The sequence below is a fragment of the Plectropomus leopardus genome, chromosome 3, assembly GCF_008729295.1.
Source record: "Plectropomus leopardus isolate mb chromosome 3, YSFRI_Pleo_2.0, whole genome shotgun sequence".
NCBI lineage: Eukaryota > Metazoa > Chordata > Actinopteri > Perciformes > Serranidae > Plectropomus > Plectropomus leopardus.
In genome coordinates, this window is record NC_056465.1 from 35030970 (window position 1) to 35049008 (window position 18039).

At 37.6% G+C, this 18039-nt stretch overlaps 2 protein-coding genes across 2 annotated transcripts in view; both read right to left on the minus strand.

Annotated features, from left to right (window-relative positions):
• ryk (receptor like tyrosine kinase) overlaps positions 1 to 12196 on the minus strand; it is a 58864-nt gene extending 46668 nt beyond the window's left edge. Inside the window, 3 exon segments of the mRNA XM_042483705.1 lie at positions 11578 to 11629; positions 11631 to 11728; positions 11731 to 12196. Of these exon segments, the coding sequence (XP_042339639.1) occupies positions 11578 to 11629; positions 11631 to 11728; positions 11731 to 11848 (268 nt within the window). The 5' untranslated portion in view covers positions 11849 to 12196.
• Positions 12197 to 15070: 2874 nt separating this feature from the next.
• Positions 15071 to 18039, minus strand: part of sned1 (sushi, nidogen and EGF-like domains 1) — a 34037-nt gene continuing 31068 nt past the window's right edge. The window contains 4 exon segments of the mRNA XM_042512227.1: positions 15071 to 15721; positions 15805 to 15832; positions 16777 to 16856; positions 16998 to 17085. Of these exon segments, the coding sequence (XP_042368161.1) occupies positions 15807 to 15832; positions 16777 to 16856; positions 16998 to 17085 (194 nt within the window). The 3' untranslated portion in view covers positions 15071 to 15721; positions 15805 to 15806.

The window sequence follows — 18039 nt, forward strand, 5'->3', positions numbered from 1 at the left end:
GCGAAAGCATTCATATCAAAGTGTAAAGTAAAAAGAAAAGTGCAATAATAATGACGAATAAAGTTATCATAGTCCAGTACGCGTTCACCGAAAAGCACAATCAAAGACACCAACTGAGTTTTTACAGTCAGGCTGCAAAAGAAGCACCGATGGCAAAAAATAGTCCCATCTGAAAGCATCTTACAGCTCGAAGAAAAACACACACATGAAGTCACAATCTCTGTGGTTTTCTTTGATTCACTTCAAAAGGAGCCATACATCAGTTTCCTCTTTTATTCCACGAAACGGCCCGAGGGCAGACGAGGATGAAGGCAGGGGAAAGGAATCTGAGCGAGACTGTCTGCCGCTGTCCCCTTTATAGGCACCTCGTTGATGGTTATTTGTTGCTTAAAGGGGCTCCTTAGTTTACTCTACAAATATCAGCTGGTTTACTGAAAAAATGATTAGCAGTTTGAGGGAGACTAACGGGTCATTTCAGAAGTCTCACGCACACCATCTCTCGCTATTTTTGGATGCTGTTTTACATGGGTGGCTTTGTGAGTACGGTCGCAACTTTGAAAGCCCGGGTTGTGCGCCCAAGGTCAAATATTTTTGTACTTTTTGCAGGTTTAGAAAGTCGTGTGTCCAAACTAAAATATCCTCTGTTTAAGAAATGCTACGGAAACTAGAAGGCTTGAAATCATGAGGTCAGCATCTTCTGCTTCATTAAATCAGTGTAGCTCAAGCATGTTGGTGGTCTCAATAGAGTTACAGTACACAAATTAATAAATTCACTTAGATGTGAAAATGGGTCTCCGTTATGAAAAAGACACACACAGACTTTAGAGATAAAACCTCCCAAACCAACCCCACAGATATGACGGATTGTCGACCTTGTTGCTGTACAATGAAAACAATATGGTCTGTTTGTTTGTTGATCTAACTATAATATCGTTTTTTAAAAATGCTGTTACTTCCTTACAGAGGTGCTGAATTTTTTTTTCATTCTACATATCTTATTACAATGTAGAATACATGAATACAAACCCCTCTATGGTTCCATAAAAGCAGGCTCTATTATCCTCTTTTCTTATTTTATTAAATAGATAAATAAATATATATTTTATTAAATTTTTAAAAAATCTATTTAATTTATATATCTATTTTTTTAATTGATTTATTTTCTTTAATGTGTGGATGTATGAGTATGTGGGTGTACATATGTGTATATTTACAGTATATTTATATATATATATGAGTGAATGCATGTACATATACTGTATATATGTGAGTGTGTGTGTATACAAATATCAAATTTTACATAAAGTCATAAATATGATTTACTTTTTAAAATATTTTCCTGTTTAAAAAAGAAAAGACAAAAAGAGAAGTATAGAATGGTTTGAATCTTACCAAGAGTGTACTATTATAACTTTCTGTTATCAACAGCAAAAAAACTAGAAACGTCATGAATGTATGCAATACAAACAAAAAAATGCAGTACTACTCAAACTCTTGCGGCATTAGCTGTCACATACAAGAAAAAAACATATGACTGTATATATTCAAAGCCAATTTTCCAATTTGAACACAAGGGCAAGAATTTATAAAACTGAATATTCTGTGAAGCAGCCACCCATCTTTTGTCTGAGAGCAGCAGCTCTCAGACAAAAGACGAGAAAGCAGGGGCTCCCCTATTCAACCGCAGGATCCTTGGAGAGTGGCAAGAAGGAAATGAATGCTGCTGCCAATCACTCCTCACTGTTCACAGGCTCTTTTTTCAAAGCCCCTGCTTTCCTTTCAGCTTTTGGGAGGAGGGGAGGAAGGCTGGTGAGCCGACATGCACTTGGCTCTTCACAATACAAGGACGATTTTCCACACTTGCTCACATTTTTGACGTGGATATTTTCATTTTTGCATGCTCTGCTAGAACTTAAGCAATACTTGAGCAGATTTTTAATCAGCTTTGTTGCTTGAACTACAGATTGTACTTCCTCACTTTGCGGCTACAGCAGACACATAAAGTATAAAAGTGTATCGAGAGAGAGACGCCTCCTCCCTTTTACATGGGCTGTTTGAGTTATCAAGTTATCAAAAATACCACATCATTATGCCGCTTCATTCTGTATGTAAGGTACAATCGTAGCACCGCTATGGGAGGTGGTAACAGTGCTGAAGATGATGGGACCATGGGCAGGACGGGTGTGACGTTTTGATGACGTGTTTGGATTTAAAAGCAGCTAACAGCATTAAGTGGCTACCTGAAGGAAGAAGAACAGCTGGCGTGAATCCGAAAATCCGCAAATTGGGAAAACAATTAGATCCAAGAGCTCCTTACTCTGCAAGCAGAGTGAAATTATGCCTCCATTTAACAGGGACGGTAAATGATTGTTATTATCATGTTATGTGATTGCTTTTGTATAGAAAGCACTGCCTACACGTAAGTCATATGTGACACAAAGGCTCAGGTTGTTGGCTCAAACATCATCTCTGTTGGTTTTGCGATGCCGGCATGTTATTAAAATTCCCACAATGATGCGGCCAGCATTTGGTACTGCGTACATTTATAAAGAAGGGACTCAGCAGCATCCCCAGAGCTTGATCTTTGAGTAAAAAGGGCTGCTCTCAAATTTAGATCAAACTAGGCAGTGCTGAGACCAAGATTGCAATATTGCCCTTTTCTCGCCCAAAATGTTCACAGAACTATATTTCAGCTTACTGATTAACTGTAATTTCAAATAGTTTGTTACCAGCTGGCTGCAATTTTATTTTTCAGGCAAGTCAAAAAAAAAAAAATTGCACTGCATCACCCACCACACCCACCAGCGGGAGGACTTCTTGGTATGGTGCGGTGCAGTACATTCTGGTAGTTGTAGGTTTTCTACCTCTTGAACTAAAAGCAAATACAACGGCCCCTTTTTGCTGTTTTCTCCGATGATTTAGCAACGATCTCAAAAGTATTTGCATCTTTTTACTGCAGACAGCCTAGTTATATGAGAAGATATCTTCCAGTGGTGAAAACATAGAAAAACATGTCCACAATGATAGAACTTTCCCTGTTGGAAGTCACAATGAAATAAAACTGAAAAGAGAGTTTAAGATCACAATATGGGAGTTAGTTTTAATACCACGTCTCATTAGAAACTGCCAACAACTGTCGCTGCACAAAACATGTTCCCTCTTCCCACGGGCAAAGTTTTGGAAAAATGATTTTATAAGGAACTGCTTATTTAGTGTACACAATAATAATTTTGGTTGAGCACTGTGAAGCCATGTTTTTTCTTTGACCGGAAAAGCCCAGCGCTACTGAGGCGAGCAGTAAGACCAGTGACCGAGAGAGTACGCCATGCAAGAACTAGAAAACAGACTCTCTTAGTGCTTACTTTCCACCGAGAAAAATTCCTCAGTGTAATGTGTTGCCTGGTCTGACGTGGAAAACTGGGCTCAAAAAGGTCATTATTATAGGAGAGAGCAAATGAACCTACAGAAATCTTATTTTTACTTCATCCCTCATCTTCTGAATCATCACATGGACGGTCAGAATGCCAGGAAAGCGAGAAAGAAAGGAGGCTATTGTAGCCTGTAAAACAAATGTCATGGATGGGTCATGGGCCTTATGAATGTAGTCTGAGGAAGACCACGGCAGCTTCTCTTAATCCTAACACACACTTCTGAACAACCTTTAAAATTAAAAAACATTCTGGAGTTCATGGTACACACCGACATGTTGTACCTGCTTAAGCTGATCGACAGAAAATGTAAAATTTGAATCACTCCTCAAGCAGAAATATGGAGAAAAAAATTGCTAGAGCTTCTCAAAAAGAGGATTTGTTGCATTTCTCTGTTTTATATCACCGTAAACTAAATATTCTTGGATTTTAGAATGCAGCTCGGACAAAATAAGACATTTCAATGTGTCAACGTGTGGTCTAGAAGACTGTGATGGCCATTTTTGTGGCGCAGGGCTGAAAATACCAAGTGTATATGTATGTATGTACACCGCAGCGCATTAAAAATAAACTCCAGACTGCGTTAAGTTAATCAGGGTAGTGTTAAAGTTGCCTTTCTGTACGCGTCTTGATTTTGCACATTTTTCCACTTAATTGGCTTCCAGTTGATAAAAAAAGTCAAATTGGGACTTGCACATAAAAGTGCTCATAATGAGGCCCTTCTATGTTTCATATGCATGGTAATGCATGTAAAGTATGAGAAAAAATGTTGTGCAACAATGAGCGTGAGTTGCACACACTTTAAGTTGACACTTTTCAAACGCTCTCATACCACATGTTCATTTTCTAATGCAGTAAAAAACAAACTTTAACTAATAATGTGAAAAGAGGGCACTGACAGGACACTGATAGAGAAGACCGGGCTGCACAGAGCAAAAGCAGCACTGTGTATAACACCTCAGTCCATCCAGCTGCTGCGTGTTTTGATGAATGTCTCTTCATGCTATTATGGTACCAGTACTTAGAGCAGCCAAAAAGGATTAAAAAAAGCATTAAAGCAATAATTTATTACAGATATTATACTCTATGAGTCTTGTTGAATATGTGACGTCACCAAGGAAGTCCTAATATGACAAAAAAAAAAAACATTTCCATATTAGGTTTGCTGAGGAACTGCTCAAAATGTTCCTATGACCATTTAAAGTTTGAAATAGTTTCACTGCACATTTCTGTTCAGGGAAAGTCAGCTCATATGATATTATAGCACTCAATGTGAAACTCTGAAAATGTATTTAAAGGGTTCATGCAGATGAGGGAAAGTCAAGTTCAAGGACTTTCCAGTACTTTTTCAAACACTCATCTTCAAGGATGACATTGTTCTCCACACAACCATCGGCTGCAACAGAATTGTGCACATTTTTTTTGATGGAGCAAACATGCTACCACGGCCTAAAACTGACGAATTATCAGTTAATTGGTTATTATCATAAACACGTGATTGACAAAGCTCAACCTTACACTAACGGTTGATAATGCGCCGTTTTTCTGGCTTTTCGGGCTGATGAAACATCCTGGCGATGACGACCTACTGGAGTTTACCAACCTGTCTTTATATTTATGCATTTATATTTTTGCATTTTTCAACAGCTGTCCAGAAAAAGATGATTCTGTGGGCGAAGTATTCCTCTAAGTAACTGAATTTGAGCTGGCAGCTACAACACAACTCAAGCCCGGGATGCGGGTCTCGAGACACAGCTGATGTGGAGGCTGAGGGCAGGAATGCATGAGGAGAGTTTGGCGGAGACGTTCAGCTCAATCCCCATTAGTCATATGCAAAAACAATCAGGGATGCTGCCTGCAGTTCGTCCTCAGACAAACACACTGTGCATGCAAAACCCTGTTTCAATTCAGGCATGACGTCTTCCTGTTCCTAACCAGCCCCTGAGAGTCACGCTGTTTGTTAAAGTTATCAAAAAGAAACCCTGAAAGTAGAGACCACAGCGAGACCTGATTACTTGATGAGATCACTCTTTCCCCGTCACAATAATGCAGGGTTTCCCACACATGTATTTATCTGTGGAGGTTTGCTGCGATGTGCATATGTTGCTACATTTTGATTTTTTTGGAATTAGCCCACTAATTTGGAGCACTTTTGAAAAATACCATTCGATTACTTAGAGCACCATGCTCTTGGAGTGCAGAGGGTCACTCTGGGCACAGAGGGAGCAGTACAGGTGCAGTGAAAAGTGGAACATAACTGTTCATTACTTCATACAGACAGAACGCTTTATTTCTTAAAACAACAGCACTCTCATTTTACTTTTGTTCATTGTTTTTCAAATCAGCATTATTAAATCAGATGTGTTCTGGAGGAAACAGCACCAAGCGGTCCATTCATCTCCGCAGCAGCTGCTCCTCTACTCAATCGATCTGATTAATTCTCCACCACAAACTAAAAAAAATGCAGCTGAGGTAAAAAAAAAAACTCACGAAGAGCTTCCCCTGCACTGCGTCACGGACCTGCAAAAACCTCAGCGTCAGGTGAGGGCGAGGCCGGAATTATTTAAATTTTGTTGTTCGTCTTCAATTAAAATTGTCCTCCCTAACAAAGAAATTGAAAATCTCCTGCTCTGTGATGCTCTTCCAGCTACTATGAACTGGCCTTAACAGAGAGAGAGCGAGGCATGGAGGGGTTAAGCGAATCAATGCACTGCATGCAGCCTTACATTTAACTAACACTTCCCTCATTTTTAAAAGGTTGTACGTGTGCATGCAACACAACAACCCCAGCCAACTGAAAACAGCGACAGATATGGTCTTTGCAAGAGGAAGTGTGTTTTATTTATTTCCAGATCCAGCAGGGAAGTGAGATCTGATCACGAGTGGTCACTCGAGAGGCATGCGGAGACACATTCTCGTGCCAGGAGTGAACAAGCAGACTTGGAGCTGTCAACTAGTCATCGGATCACCCAAAATGCATCATAACACAAGGTGTAAACAGGCTGCACGATTCTCCACAAACTCCCGTAAACAGAGACAAGCCCTCTGTGGTTCAGAGAACAATTTTCGGATATTAAATTCCTTTTATTTTTGCACACAGGAAGTTGTAGGCATGTTTGTCTGAGCGTGGGAGCACACGGGGCTGGTAGCAGCCGGGCACTGAGACAAAACAGAAAATCTGTGCACTGAGCAGCACCCTGCATGAGGACCAACAGGCAGGAGGAGTGAAAGGAGGAAGAAATAAATCCTTCACAGGTTTTACTAAGTGATGTTATGACACATGTCAGATCTGTTCACCGTTTCAATCAGTTTTCATTCGAGAAAAAAGTCCATTTTAATTTATTACGTCTATTAGGTTAACAGATGAGTCTGAGGTTTTACTACAAGTCCTGAGCTGCAGCTGGTTTAATGAAAAAAAAGAAAATCTCCAGCGAGCTCCCCAGCAGCATATCACCAACGTGAAGTCGATGCCAGCTTCGCCTTCCTCCGACATGTTTTTTCCTACAGTTGCCACTGCATCATGGAAGTTTCTGTCCACGCGCATACTTTTAGCTCCGCACACGTACTTGTCAAACATTAAGAGATTTCTCCACATGACCAGAAAAGGTTTTCGAGCAAAACCACAAGAGAGGCCCCGGTCTGGCAGCAGAAGATTAACTACAGCGTGATGGAGGACGAGAGGAACCGAAAGGGACGGAGTCAGCTCACGCTCCAACACCAGTCAGATTATAGAGACGAGGAAAATGTTTGTTTAAAAGGTCCAGTGAGTGATAGTTTAATGTCAGTGCCAGAGACCAAAAATCAGTAAGTTTACAACTTTATAGAATTTCACTCTTTGAAACCCAAGCAAACAAAGAAAGCAAAGAAAGCAACTTAAGCAGTGAATTCCCCCGCCTTTGTTTTCTCTACTTTAATTATTATCAGTTATTATTATTATTATTTTAATCTTATTTTATGTCTGTTTTTTTTTTTATCTGAGATGTCTTTGCAGATACAGAGAACACTGTGCTTTCAAGTAAAAAAAAACAATAAAAATCTATTTTAAGAAGAAATTAATGAAAATTAGCAAGAAAACAGTAAAAAGTACAAAAAAAATACCAGAAAATTTGCAAAAAATTAAAAATGAAAAACAGCATAAAAAGGAAATGACCTTTAAAACGTGCTAATAATAATTCTGTAACATCAGTTATATAGTATATAGTAATTATGATAATTTTACAGTTTCTCCTTGTCTTTTTTCTTCTATCCCGAGACATTTTCCCTGTTGCTGCTTTAAAAAAAAAATCCAAATCTACAAATTTAAATAATTTAAGAAACATTTCTTGACAAGTTGCTCATTGTCTTTTTTTCCGTGTTTATGAAAGAAATCAAACTGCTTCGTTTGTGGTTAAAATGGTTAAATAACACGTCTGAATGATGTGATGTTGATCCATGTTTCCACGGTGTAAACCATAAGATCTGGTAAACCATGAGTTTGCATCAACACGATGCTCATGATTGAGTTTTAACATGTACGAGATAACACGAGGGCAGCGCTGAGTAACGGATGACGAGGTTCACACACACCTTCCTGGACACTGTGATCATTTATCCGGATAAAGTGACGTCAGAAACAAATGCAGCTGAGCCGCGTGGACTCACATCTGATGCAGAAATGCTGATGTCACCACAGACAATGACACCTTAATCTGCAGCGGCACATTAGTCCATTTGAGAAGCTGCAACATCAGCTCCCTCCCTCCACAAACACATCACACACCAGCACTTCTACCCGCTCATTAGGCCGTAAAGTGGCACTCACACGGGAAATGACTACTTCCAAACTGCACCCTCAACACATCTTCAGATAACCCCAAATTAACAATTTAGGAACAATCCAGAGGCTGGCTGGATCCAGTGGGCAGCAGGATGGAGGATATTAGCACATTATTTCACATTCACAGACACCACGAAAGCCAACATAACAAAGACGCCCGCACTACAGAGCAGCCAAACTGTAAATTAACAACTACACAACCCTGCATATTTAGCAGGTCTAGAGGATTTTTTTAATCTTTGTGTGCAGAAGAGCTGCGACGACTGTTCGATTAATCCGTAAATCAGTTGACAGAAAATTAATTGGCAACTATTTTAATAATGAAATTAACATTCCAGTTAGTTTTGAGCATTTTTTTAAAGATATTTGCACATACATCTTTCACAGACGCAGGTGTGTTGGAAAATCATTTGAGTGTTTTTTTAAAGCGAAAAAGTCAACATTTGCTGGGTTCATGCTTCTCAATATTTAGCATTTATTTTGATAATCAAATACTAATTTCAGTAATTTTTTGAGCAATTTTTAAAAAGATATACACACCTTATGATAATAACCGGAATTAATCGGGATTTTTGTGTTGGTCAGATAAAACATGAAGACTTCACCTTAGGCTTCGACAAATTACACAAGGCATAATTCCCTCATTTCTGACATTTTAATGAGAAAAGAATTAACCCATTTTGGGGAGAAAATATTGGGTGAATTTATTTATTATGTAAAATCAATACTTTCAAACCTAATGCACAGTAGGGCTGCAATGATTAACCAGTTAATCATGGTTGACAACCATTAAATTAATCGCTAACTAATCTGATAATCAATTGATCTGTGAGAGCAAATTTTTAAGAAAAAAAACCAAAATCTAAATTATCTGATTCCCACTTCTTAACCCTTTGCAACCTGAGCAAGCTGGCTCGATGTCTTCTGAAAAATACAGGGAGAAGGCAATAAGCAAATTAACAAGAAATGGCCTAAAAATTTGCAAGAAATTAGTAAAACATAACGAGAAAATTACCTGAAAAGAAGCAAAAAAAGGAGAGAGAAAATAAATGTAATAAAACTAAATACATCTTTTTTTCTGTAGCATAACTTTAAATTTGCGGAACATTTCTTGCCAAGCTGCTCATTCCCTTTTTCCCGTGTTTTCAAAAGATAGCGAACCAGTTTTCTCAGGTCCCAGTGGTTTAAATGATTGTGAAAGGCATCAACAAAACGTATGCTGATCCAGGTTCTAAAGGGTTAAATGTGATTTTTTTCTGCTGTCTTTACTGCTCTCTGACAGTAAAGGGAATATCTTTGGATTGCAGACAAAATTAGATATTTGAGGCATCACTTTGGACATTTTTCACCATTTTCTGACTATTTCTAGATGGAGCAACTTAATTAATCAAGAAAACAACTGACAATGACAATAATAATTATCTGCAGCCTTAGTGTGCAGTCTATTTTAAAATCTACTGCCTCAATAAAGCCGAGGTAGCTTCATGAGCCACAGAGCCCCAAATCACACATCAAACACAGCTTTGTGCATCTTGTGCAGCTGCATAATGAACTCCATCCACACTATAAACACACTGAAACACACTCACCTCCCTGCAGCTCACTTCATAAAACCCAAAACTGACACTCAGCCACAAACATCCCACTCTCTGGTTTCAGTTTGAATGTATGGCTTAGTCACTTCCTCCTCTCCAAAATTCCTGGTGACACATCAACATACCTTTGTCGATGCAGCGCAGGATTCAAGCCTGTCCTCTTAATTATGGAACTTTTGGCTCTTTAATATCTACTGTAGAGCCGACATAAGTCACTGAATTTTATTTAACCAGCTTCCTTATTAATTCAAACCTGTGAGCTAATTAATGAAACATGTATGCATACAACAACATAGCCAAGATCAAATATCTACAATTTTTCATTATTATTTACCAAAAAAAAGAGGAACATAAACTATGAAAAAATAGTGAGTAACCAAATAAATTACATATATATTTATAATTTAAGCACTTTTTCTAGGTCATTTTCTTGTTCGATTTTTTGGCCTTTTTTGGGCTTATTTCTTGTATTTTTTTGCTCATTTTTGGGCCATGTCAAGTTAGTTATTGCCTTCACCCAAATGTTTTTGAAAGAAATCAAAGTAATTTGCTTCAGTTTCAAAGGGTTAATGTTTTGAATGTAGGAGTTTTACTTGTCACAGAGTATTTTTAAACTGCATTACTTCTTTTACTTCACCCTTTAAAACCTGATGAAATTTATTCAATTTATTTAAAAAACAACAGAAAAGGCAGCAAGCAACTTAACAAGTCATGGCCCAAAAATTGGCAAAACAAATTACAACAAAATCACCTTAAAATAAGCACAAAGATAAATAAATAAACATGAATAGCATGAATAATAATAAATGTGCTGAAAGTTCTAGTTTTAGTTTTGAATTAATTATTGTATGTATTTGTATATTTTTTAGTTTACTACAAACTACTATGAATATTAATATTGTTTGGGGGATTTTCCCCGTTTTTTGGATAATTTTCTAATAAATCTTCTCTCTTTTTTTAGGCTATTTTATTACTCACATTATTATTTTCTGAAACAAAATCAAACCAATTTGCACAGGTTTCAAAGGGTCAAATAGCTTGTAAAAGGTGCCTGAATGCAGCAATTAATTAGTAAAAAAAAAAAAAAAAAAAGTAACAACAAAATCAAAAAAATTACCAAGAAAAAGTGCTGAAAGTTTTAGTTTTGAATTTATTATGTATTTGATTATATTTTTATTTTACAAGAAATTATTATGATTAATACTAATCCAGGTTTCAAAGAGTTAAGGTTTTGAATGTAACAAGACATGACCCAAAAAAAATGGCAAAAAATAGTAAAAAAAAAACCCCAAAACAAAACAACCCAAAAGTAAAAATAAGAAAAAAAAAAAAAAAAAAAACACGAAAATGACCAAGAAAAAGTGCTTAAAAAGTGTTTATGTATTTTATTATTATTATATTATTTTTTACAAATTATACATGATTATATTGATTATAAATATTGTTTGAGGGATTTCTTTGGCTATTTAATTCTTTCTTTTTTTAAGAAATCAAACTATCTTGCACAGGTTTCAAAGGGTCAAATAGCTTGTAAAAGGCGTCTGAATGCAGCACGAGAAACTGATATCAGTCCAGATTTTAAAGGGTTAAGTTTTTACGGTCTGAATATTTTATCCTAAACTGTTTTGATGTTTTCAGTTTTGACCCAAATCAAACTTCTTGTATGTGAAAAAACCAGCTGAACTCAGACTGATGACAAAGTTTGCAGACAGCTGTCTCCACATTCAGGCCTTCTTACCTAAAAGCTTCTTCACCTCCTCGACGCTCATGTAAATGTTGACACTCGGGTGGGTTGTTGTTGTTGTTGTTGTTGTTGTTGTTGTTGTTGTTGTTGAGGCCGGTAGAGCCTCCCGGGTTGGCCAGGCAGGCGGCCCCCTCCAGCAGCAGAGGAGGAAGAAGCCCCCGAGCCTCCACAGCACCGAGTGTGGCCAACCTCCAGAGCCGGGAACCAACCCCAACATATCCGTCGGTAGTTCTCGGTGTCCCCCGGTGTCCAACTTCTGTCTCATCCGTATCTGAAGTTAATCCCGGGAGGCAACATAACGAGTAACTTTCCGCCGCGGCGCCACTTTTACCCTTTTTTTTTTTTAACTCGCCTGCTGTTTTTGTGTCCTCTTTGCTAACCGAGGCGGGCTAACTAAGTTAGCCGGAGCAGGCTAACTTTCGTCGGGTCGAGCTAACTCACCGTCCGCGGTCAGACCGCCGTTCACCGTCTGGATGTTAAAGTTTACGACGTTTTTTCCGGCGCATTAAACGCACACCGCCGCATTGAGGCGCTTTGATTCTTTCAGGCGGAAACGAAAGAAGGAAAAATGTGTCCTAAAGTAGCAGAGGAGCTAATTCATCCAGGTTTCTCCCTCCACGTCTCTCCTCCCGTTGCTTTTTCCTCCTCACTATCTCAGTTTTTCACCCGGAGCAGGAGGGGGGACAGCGGGGGAGACAGGGGGGAGGGAGGCGTTCAGGGGCCGTCGGAAATATCTCGATTTACAACTGACTGTAAATAGGCTAACAAACAAACCACTCAAAATATATCAGCAGTTTGATTTTGATCCCGTAAACCTTTGAAACTTGAACTGATTCATTTCAAGAACATAAAAAGAAGAATAAAATCAAGAAATTGGGAAAAGTTTCAAGAAAATGTGCAAAAACAAATAGCGAAAGAGGGGCATGTTTTCACATAAACTGGTGAGAAGACTGAAATTAAAATGTGCAATTAAATAAAAAACAATAATAATAAATTATTACCTTAAAAATGATTTTATTTTCTATTACATAATTTTAAAAACAGCATTTTAATATTTTATTTATTTCCCTCTCTTTTTTTCCAGGTCATTTTTATGTCACATTCACTAATTTCTTGCAGTTTGTGGAATATTTCCTGCCAAGTCGCTTTTTTCATGTTTTCAAATTAAGTCCAATTTGCTTGAGTTTCAAGGGTTTTAAATTCTTGTCAAAAAAAACAAAAATTATGTCAATCCAGGTTTCAAATAAACAAATAAAGGCTTGAGACTTGAATTAGAGACTCAGTCTGGTTACCATGTAGTTCATTTTTATAGAAGTCCTGGATGTATAAAACCTGGTTGTTGGCGACCTGCTGGAGATAATGTTAGTTAGTTGCTCAGATCACAGTTTGTACATGTTTAAACTTTGTCAGTATGGACGTGTTGTTACATACGATGTTAGCTTGTAAGACTCTCCACAATTCAATCATTCAATTAATTTTACTGAAACCATGAAAAGAAGCACCAAAGAAGATAAAAGCATTACCTGAGTAGTAAACAACAGAGACACAAGGGAAGAAATTAGTAGGAATAGATTTTTTTTTTAAAAATAGCCAATGAAAAATATTAAATGAACTAAAGTCATAACTATCATAACTATGTATTTAAAATTATTTTATAGAATTATTATAATTTTTAAGAATTTTTTTAGGTCATTCTTGCTTCTTTTTTTTGCTCTCTCGTTTTCTATTCTTTTTTGGGGGGCAAATTTTCAGGTAATTTAATTGTGCATGGGTCATTTCTTTCTCATTATCTTCTTCGTTTTCGAAAACAAAAAAAGATTAAAAAAAAAAAAAAGCCAATTTCCCCCAGTTTCAAAGTGTCAAATTAATAATCTAAATGTATTTCCATCCTAAAAGCCTATCTCATATAGATGCCTGACCCAAATATAAGCCCGTTGAATTTAATGATTTAAGCAATTAATAGCCCGGTCTATTAATTGAAGTTTTACAGTATGTTATATTTGTTGCAGCTTTATCTTAATTGTCACTAATGTTCATCAGCAATAGTTTCCCAAATCAGTCTCATGATATGAATAAAGTCTTTTAATTCAATACACTGAATGCGATTCCAGTTTTTACGAGCTGTTATTTAATATCCCACATAAGCGACCCAGTGGTCAGAGCAGGCGGTGAAACTCAGCGACAGCCGAGGGTCAGTGAAGGCAGCAGCAAACCGCAGGTCTGCAGAGCAAGTGGGGAATTGGGGGGTGATTATCCTCAACATGCCAAAAGTGCTACATAATGAGAAACCCGCTTTTAAAGGCGGAGAGGCATGTTTTCACAAAAAGCTGGTAGTAAGACTTTGAAATTAAAAGGTGCAATTAAATTACTTTGAGTTTGTGTTGGTTTCAGGGGTCAGGTCAGCGGTCTTCAATCACGGGCCCTCGGCGGTGTGAGCGGTGGGAGGCACCGGGCCCCGAGCTTCTCTGGTGTAAAACTGCCTGTTTTTACAAGTCAAATCAAAGCTTTTTCACTCAAGGAAGAAAGAAATGGAAAATAATATGGGCAATATATAAGCAGGGACAGCTGAAATGTATAGTTTTGTAATTTTTAAATGTTTCTTAAGCCTTTAGAAAAGACCACACTGCACTACACAGCATTAAATTGTAATCTAGTTTTCACCATAATACATTATTTTGATTTTACAGTAGTTACAGCAGCACTGTGAGAAGTAACGGACCAGGAGCTTCAAAGCTCGCTGTGTTTTGGCCCGCTTTTTTGGGGAGCAAAGCAACTTTTCCTGCTGGGATAGGGACACGAAAAGTGGAGTTTTTTTTTTCCAAATGTCATCAATTTCCCACCGAGATAGTAGAATGAAAAGAAGTTGTTTTTTGCCAAGACATCAGCACTTTTCTTGCTGGGATAGTGACAAGAAAAGCGTTTTTTTTAAACAGACATTTCTGCTTTTTCTGCCGAGATAGTGACACAAAAAGGTTGTTTTTTTGCAGAGACTTCACAACGTTTCCTGCTGGCATCATGGCATGAAAAGCGGTTGTTTTTGCCAGGATATTACAGCTTTTCCTGCTGGGATAGAGGCATGAAATGCGGCTGTTTGTTTGCAGCTTTTACTGTGGGAATAATGTCCCCCAAAAATTTAGGCTAAAACTGGATCTTTTCCTTATCATAATCAAGTGATTTTCGTGCCTAAATCTAACCACACGTTAACTGTTAACAGAACTTTTAAAACAAAGTTTAAATGTAAAGTTTTAACGTGTCCTCAGCATAAAAACGCGCAAATATAACATATCCTTGGTTTGCAGAAATGTACGATGCCAGCATTTTTTCTGGTGGTCGGGTTGCCTGTGCGTTCATGTCAATGGATATTAAACGACCTTGCATACTTTAAGATGTAATCTGCGATGCAAATATGAATCCAAAAACACACCATAATATTTTAACATTTTTATTATTAAAATATTCACCTACAAAATGGCCTATAAACACTATTTACAGAAGAGCGAGCAGTGATGCCTGCTAAGACACAGAAACAGATATTTATACACAGAAAACACTGTGCGCCATCGTCAGAGGAAGAGATGAATTTATGGAGTGTGGAGAAAAAACATTTCCCATCGTCTTTGTAAGAAGATCAGGAGGGGAGGAGGCGTGTGTCAGGAGAAGACTGGAACACTCTACAGTTATTTCCCTGAGGGACAAAACCTGCAGCTGAATCACAAAAAATAATAAAAAAAACCTCCTAATGTGTCAGCATGGACATGGAAATGAGGTATATAAGGTCTCTGATGCAGCACGGCGGACTGCTCACCATTAATATTTGCATACATATGTGTTTGTACCGAAAATCAGTCGCCAAACGTCACAAATGATAAATGATTTGGACCTTTTTTCTTTCTTTTTGACTGACTGAAGTCCTCTGGTGAAGCGCAGAGCTGCACACACACACAGCGCTCAGGAATGAACAAACACAACCTCATTTTCAGATGAAGGATGATCTGTTTCTAAAATGTTACAGTGGGTTCTGACAGCACAAAAAATGACCTTAATCAGTTACTTCAAGTAGATTATAAACACCAAAATTGAAGTTAGGTTTTTTTTCACACGACAGTGATGACAGTCCTTTCATCAGTATCCAAGTGCTCTGGAAAACAAGAAAAGACTCTTTTAGGATAGTCGTCGAGAGTCTAAAAATATCAGCACGTGATTGTGTCGAAGAAAACAAACCTTTATTGTTGTCTGTTTGTTCTTCTGCCTGCGAAGAAAGTTAATAACAGCGTGTGAACAGAGATGTTTTCGTTTATTTCAGGTTACTCAACTTTACTTGGATGGCATTTTTCGAAATGACATGAGGCCAGAGGCCAGTCAGAACAGTCCCGTGTGTTTCTCGTATTTTAGGACATTTGTAGGACTTTAAGACGTTTCTGGATTTAGGACATTTTCAGGATTTGAGGACATTTTCAGGATTTTAGGACATTTTCTAGGATTTTTGGACACTTCTCGGATTTTAGGACATTCGTAGAATTTTAGGATGTTTCTTGATTTTAGGACTTTCTAGGATTTTCAGATATTTCCAGAAGTTTCGAACAATTTAAGGATTTTAGGACATTTGTAGACTTTTACGATGTTTCTAGGATTTTAGAGTTTTTCTTAGATTTCTGGCTGTTTATCCGATTTTCGGGGGTTTCTGTGATTTTAGGACATTTCTAGGATTTTTGGACGTTTCTCAGATTTTAGGACGTTTTCAAAATGTTCATGCATTTCTAGGATTTCAGAGTATTTCAAGGATTTTAGGACATTTCTAAGATCTTGGGACGTTTACAGATTTACAGACATTAGGGGCTTAAATAGGAGCTCTGTCGGGGGGGGGGGGGATCCTCCACTGGCACTTTTTTGATCAACAAGCTCTGTTTTGATGCTGTTTTGTGAACTCTGACACCTTATGTACACATTTTTAAGTCATAATTGCTGGTCAGCGACCCCAGGATCCTCAGTGAGTGTTCATCCTTTTCTGGAGCAGTTTCTTGTGTTTTAGTTAAATGTATACCTAAAGTACAAAAACAATTCCCAGCATCAATCATTTTATTTTTATTGTGAATTAGAAAATGATGGGGGACCAGATTTGGCCCACGGGCCATAAGTTGAGAATCCCTGGTTTACCTAGTTAAAAAACATCATTTGTAAAGGTTTTGAACTCACTCTGACTTTTCTTTGGAGGCGTCGGTTCACAAATCTCTCGATAACAAACATCCTGCTGCACTTTGTACGTCCTTTTATACCTGCGAAGAATAAAACACGGATCAGTGACTTCAGAATAATCTCTGCTTTCTTTAGCTCTGCAGTTCAGGTGTTTAAACATCAGCGAGTGGACATGAGCGCAAGCATGCACGGTTAGAGCCGGAGATCTTGATGTGACTTACAGGTAGTGGCACACTCCGCCCTCCCACACGGGCACGCTCTTGGTTTCAGAGTAGAGGCGGGTGCAGGGGTGCGGCACTCGCTGGCACGCTGTAAACAGCAGGTCACACAACACGAGGTATGAATGTTTGAAGCAGCGTCGGCGGGGAAAAGTCTGCTGGATGGTTTAGGGGTCATGTGGTGAGGGGCCGGGCCCCGCTCGCTCTCTGGGGCTGACGGATGGTTTTAGGAAAGGAATGTTTAAACAATCTAATGCTGGATGTTTAGGTGAAGGAAAGGACTCGAGAGGGCCGCGTGTATGTCCGCCGTCTCCTCATACGCCGCTTCATCAACGTCTCATTATCAGTGAAGTCAAACTGATGTGTTTCACTGTGTCTCCACTTTGTTGGAGAATGCAGATTAAGGTTCAGGTTGGATTTAATAGAACAGATTGCAGAGTTAGTATAAAAAAACATGTTTGGTAAACTAAAAATTTTAATGCAACCAAGACAATTGATTGTATGTGAAATTGTGCATAATTCTTTGTCTTCTATGACTTTTTTTATGTATAAAAGTTACATTTACAAACTATGAAGGATGAAAAATGACTAAAATAAATAAAAATAAATAAATAGGAATAAATATTTACATGAATACATAAATGCTTAAATAAATACACTAATAAATAAATGCATATATAAAGAGAAGTAAAAATAAATACATGTGTAAATGAATATGGATATAAATAGATAAATGCATAAATAAATAACAGGAATAAAATCATGCAGGAATAAATAAATAAAACTGGGAAGAATTAAAAGAATGAACAAAAGCTGAATAAATGCATGTATAAATACATGCTGAAGAATAACAAAATTCAATATTCTAATAAAAATGGGGGAAAATTGATAAATTCCTAATTAAATAAAGAAAGAAACTGATCATTAAAAAGGACAAAGAAACAAAAATGTTAGATTTATTTCTACATTTTTGTATAATTACATTTACTGCATTTAAATCAGATCGAAGATCCAAATATTTCTTTATTTATGCATTTATTTATTT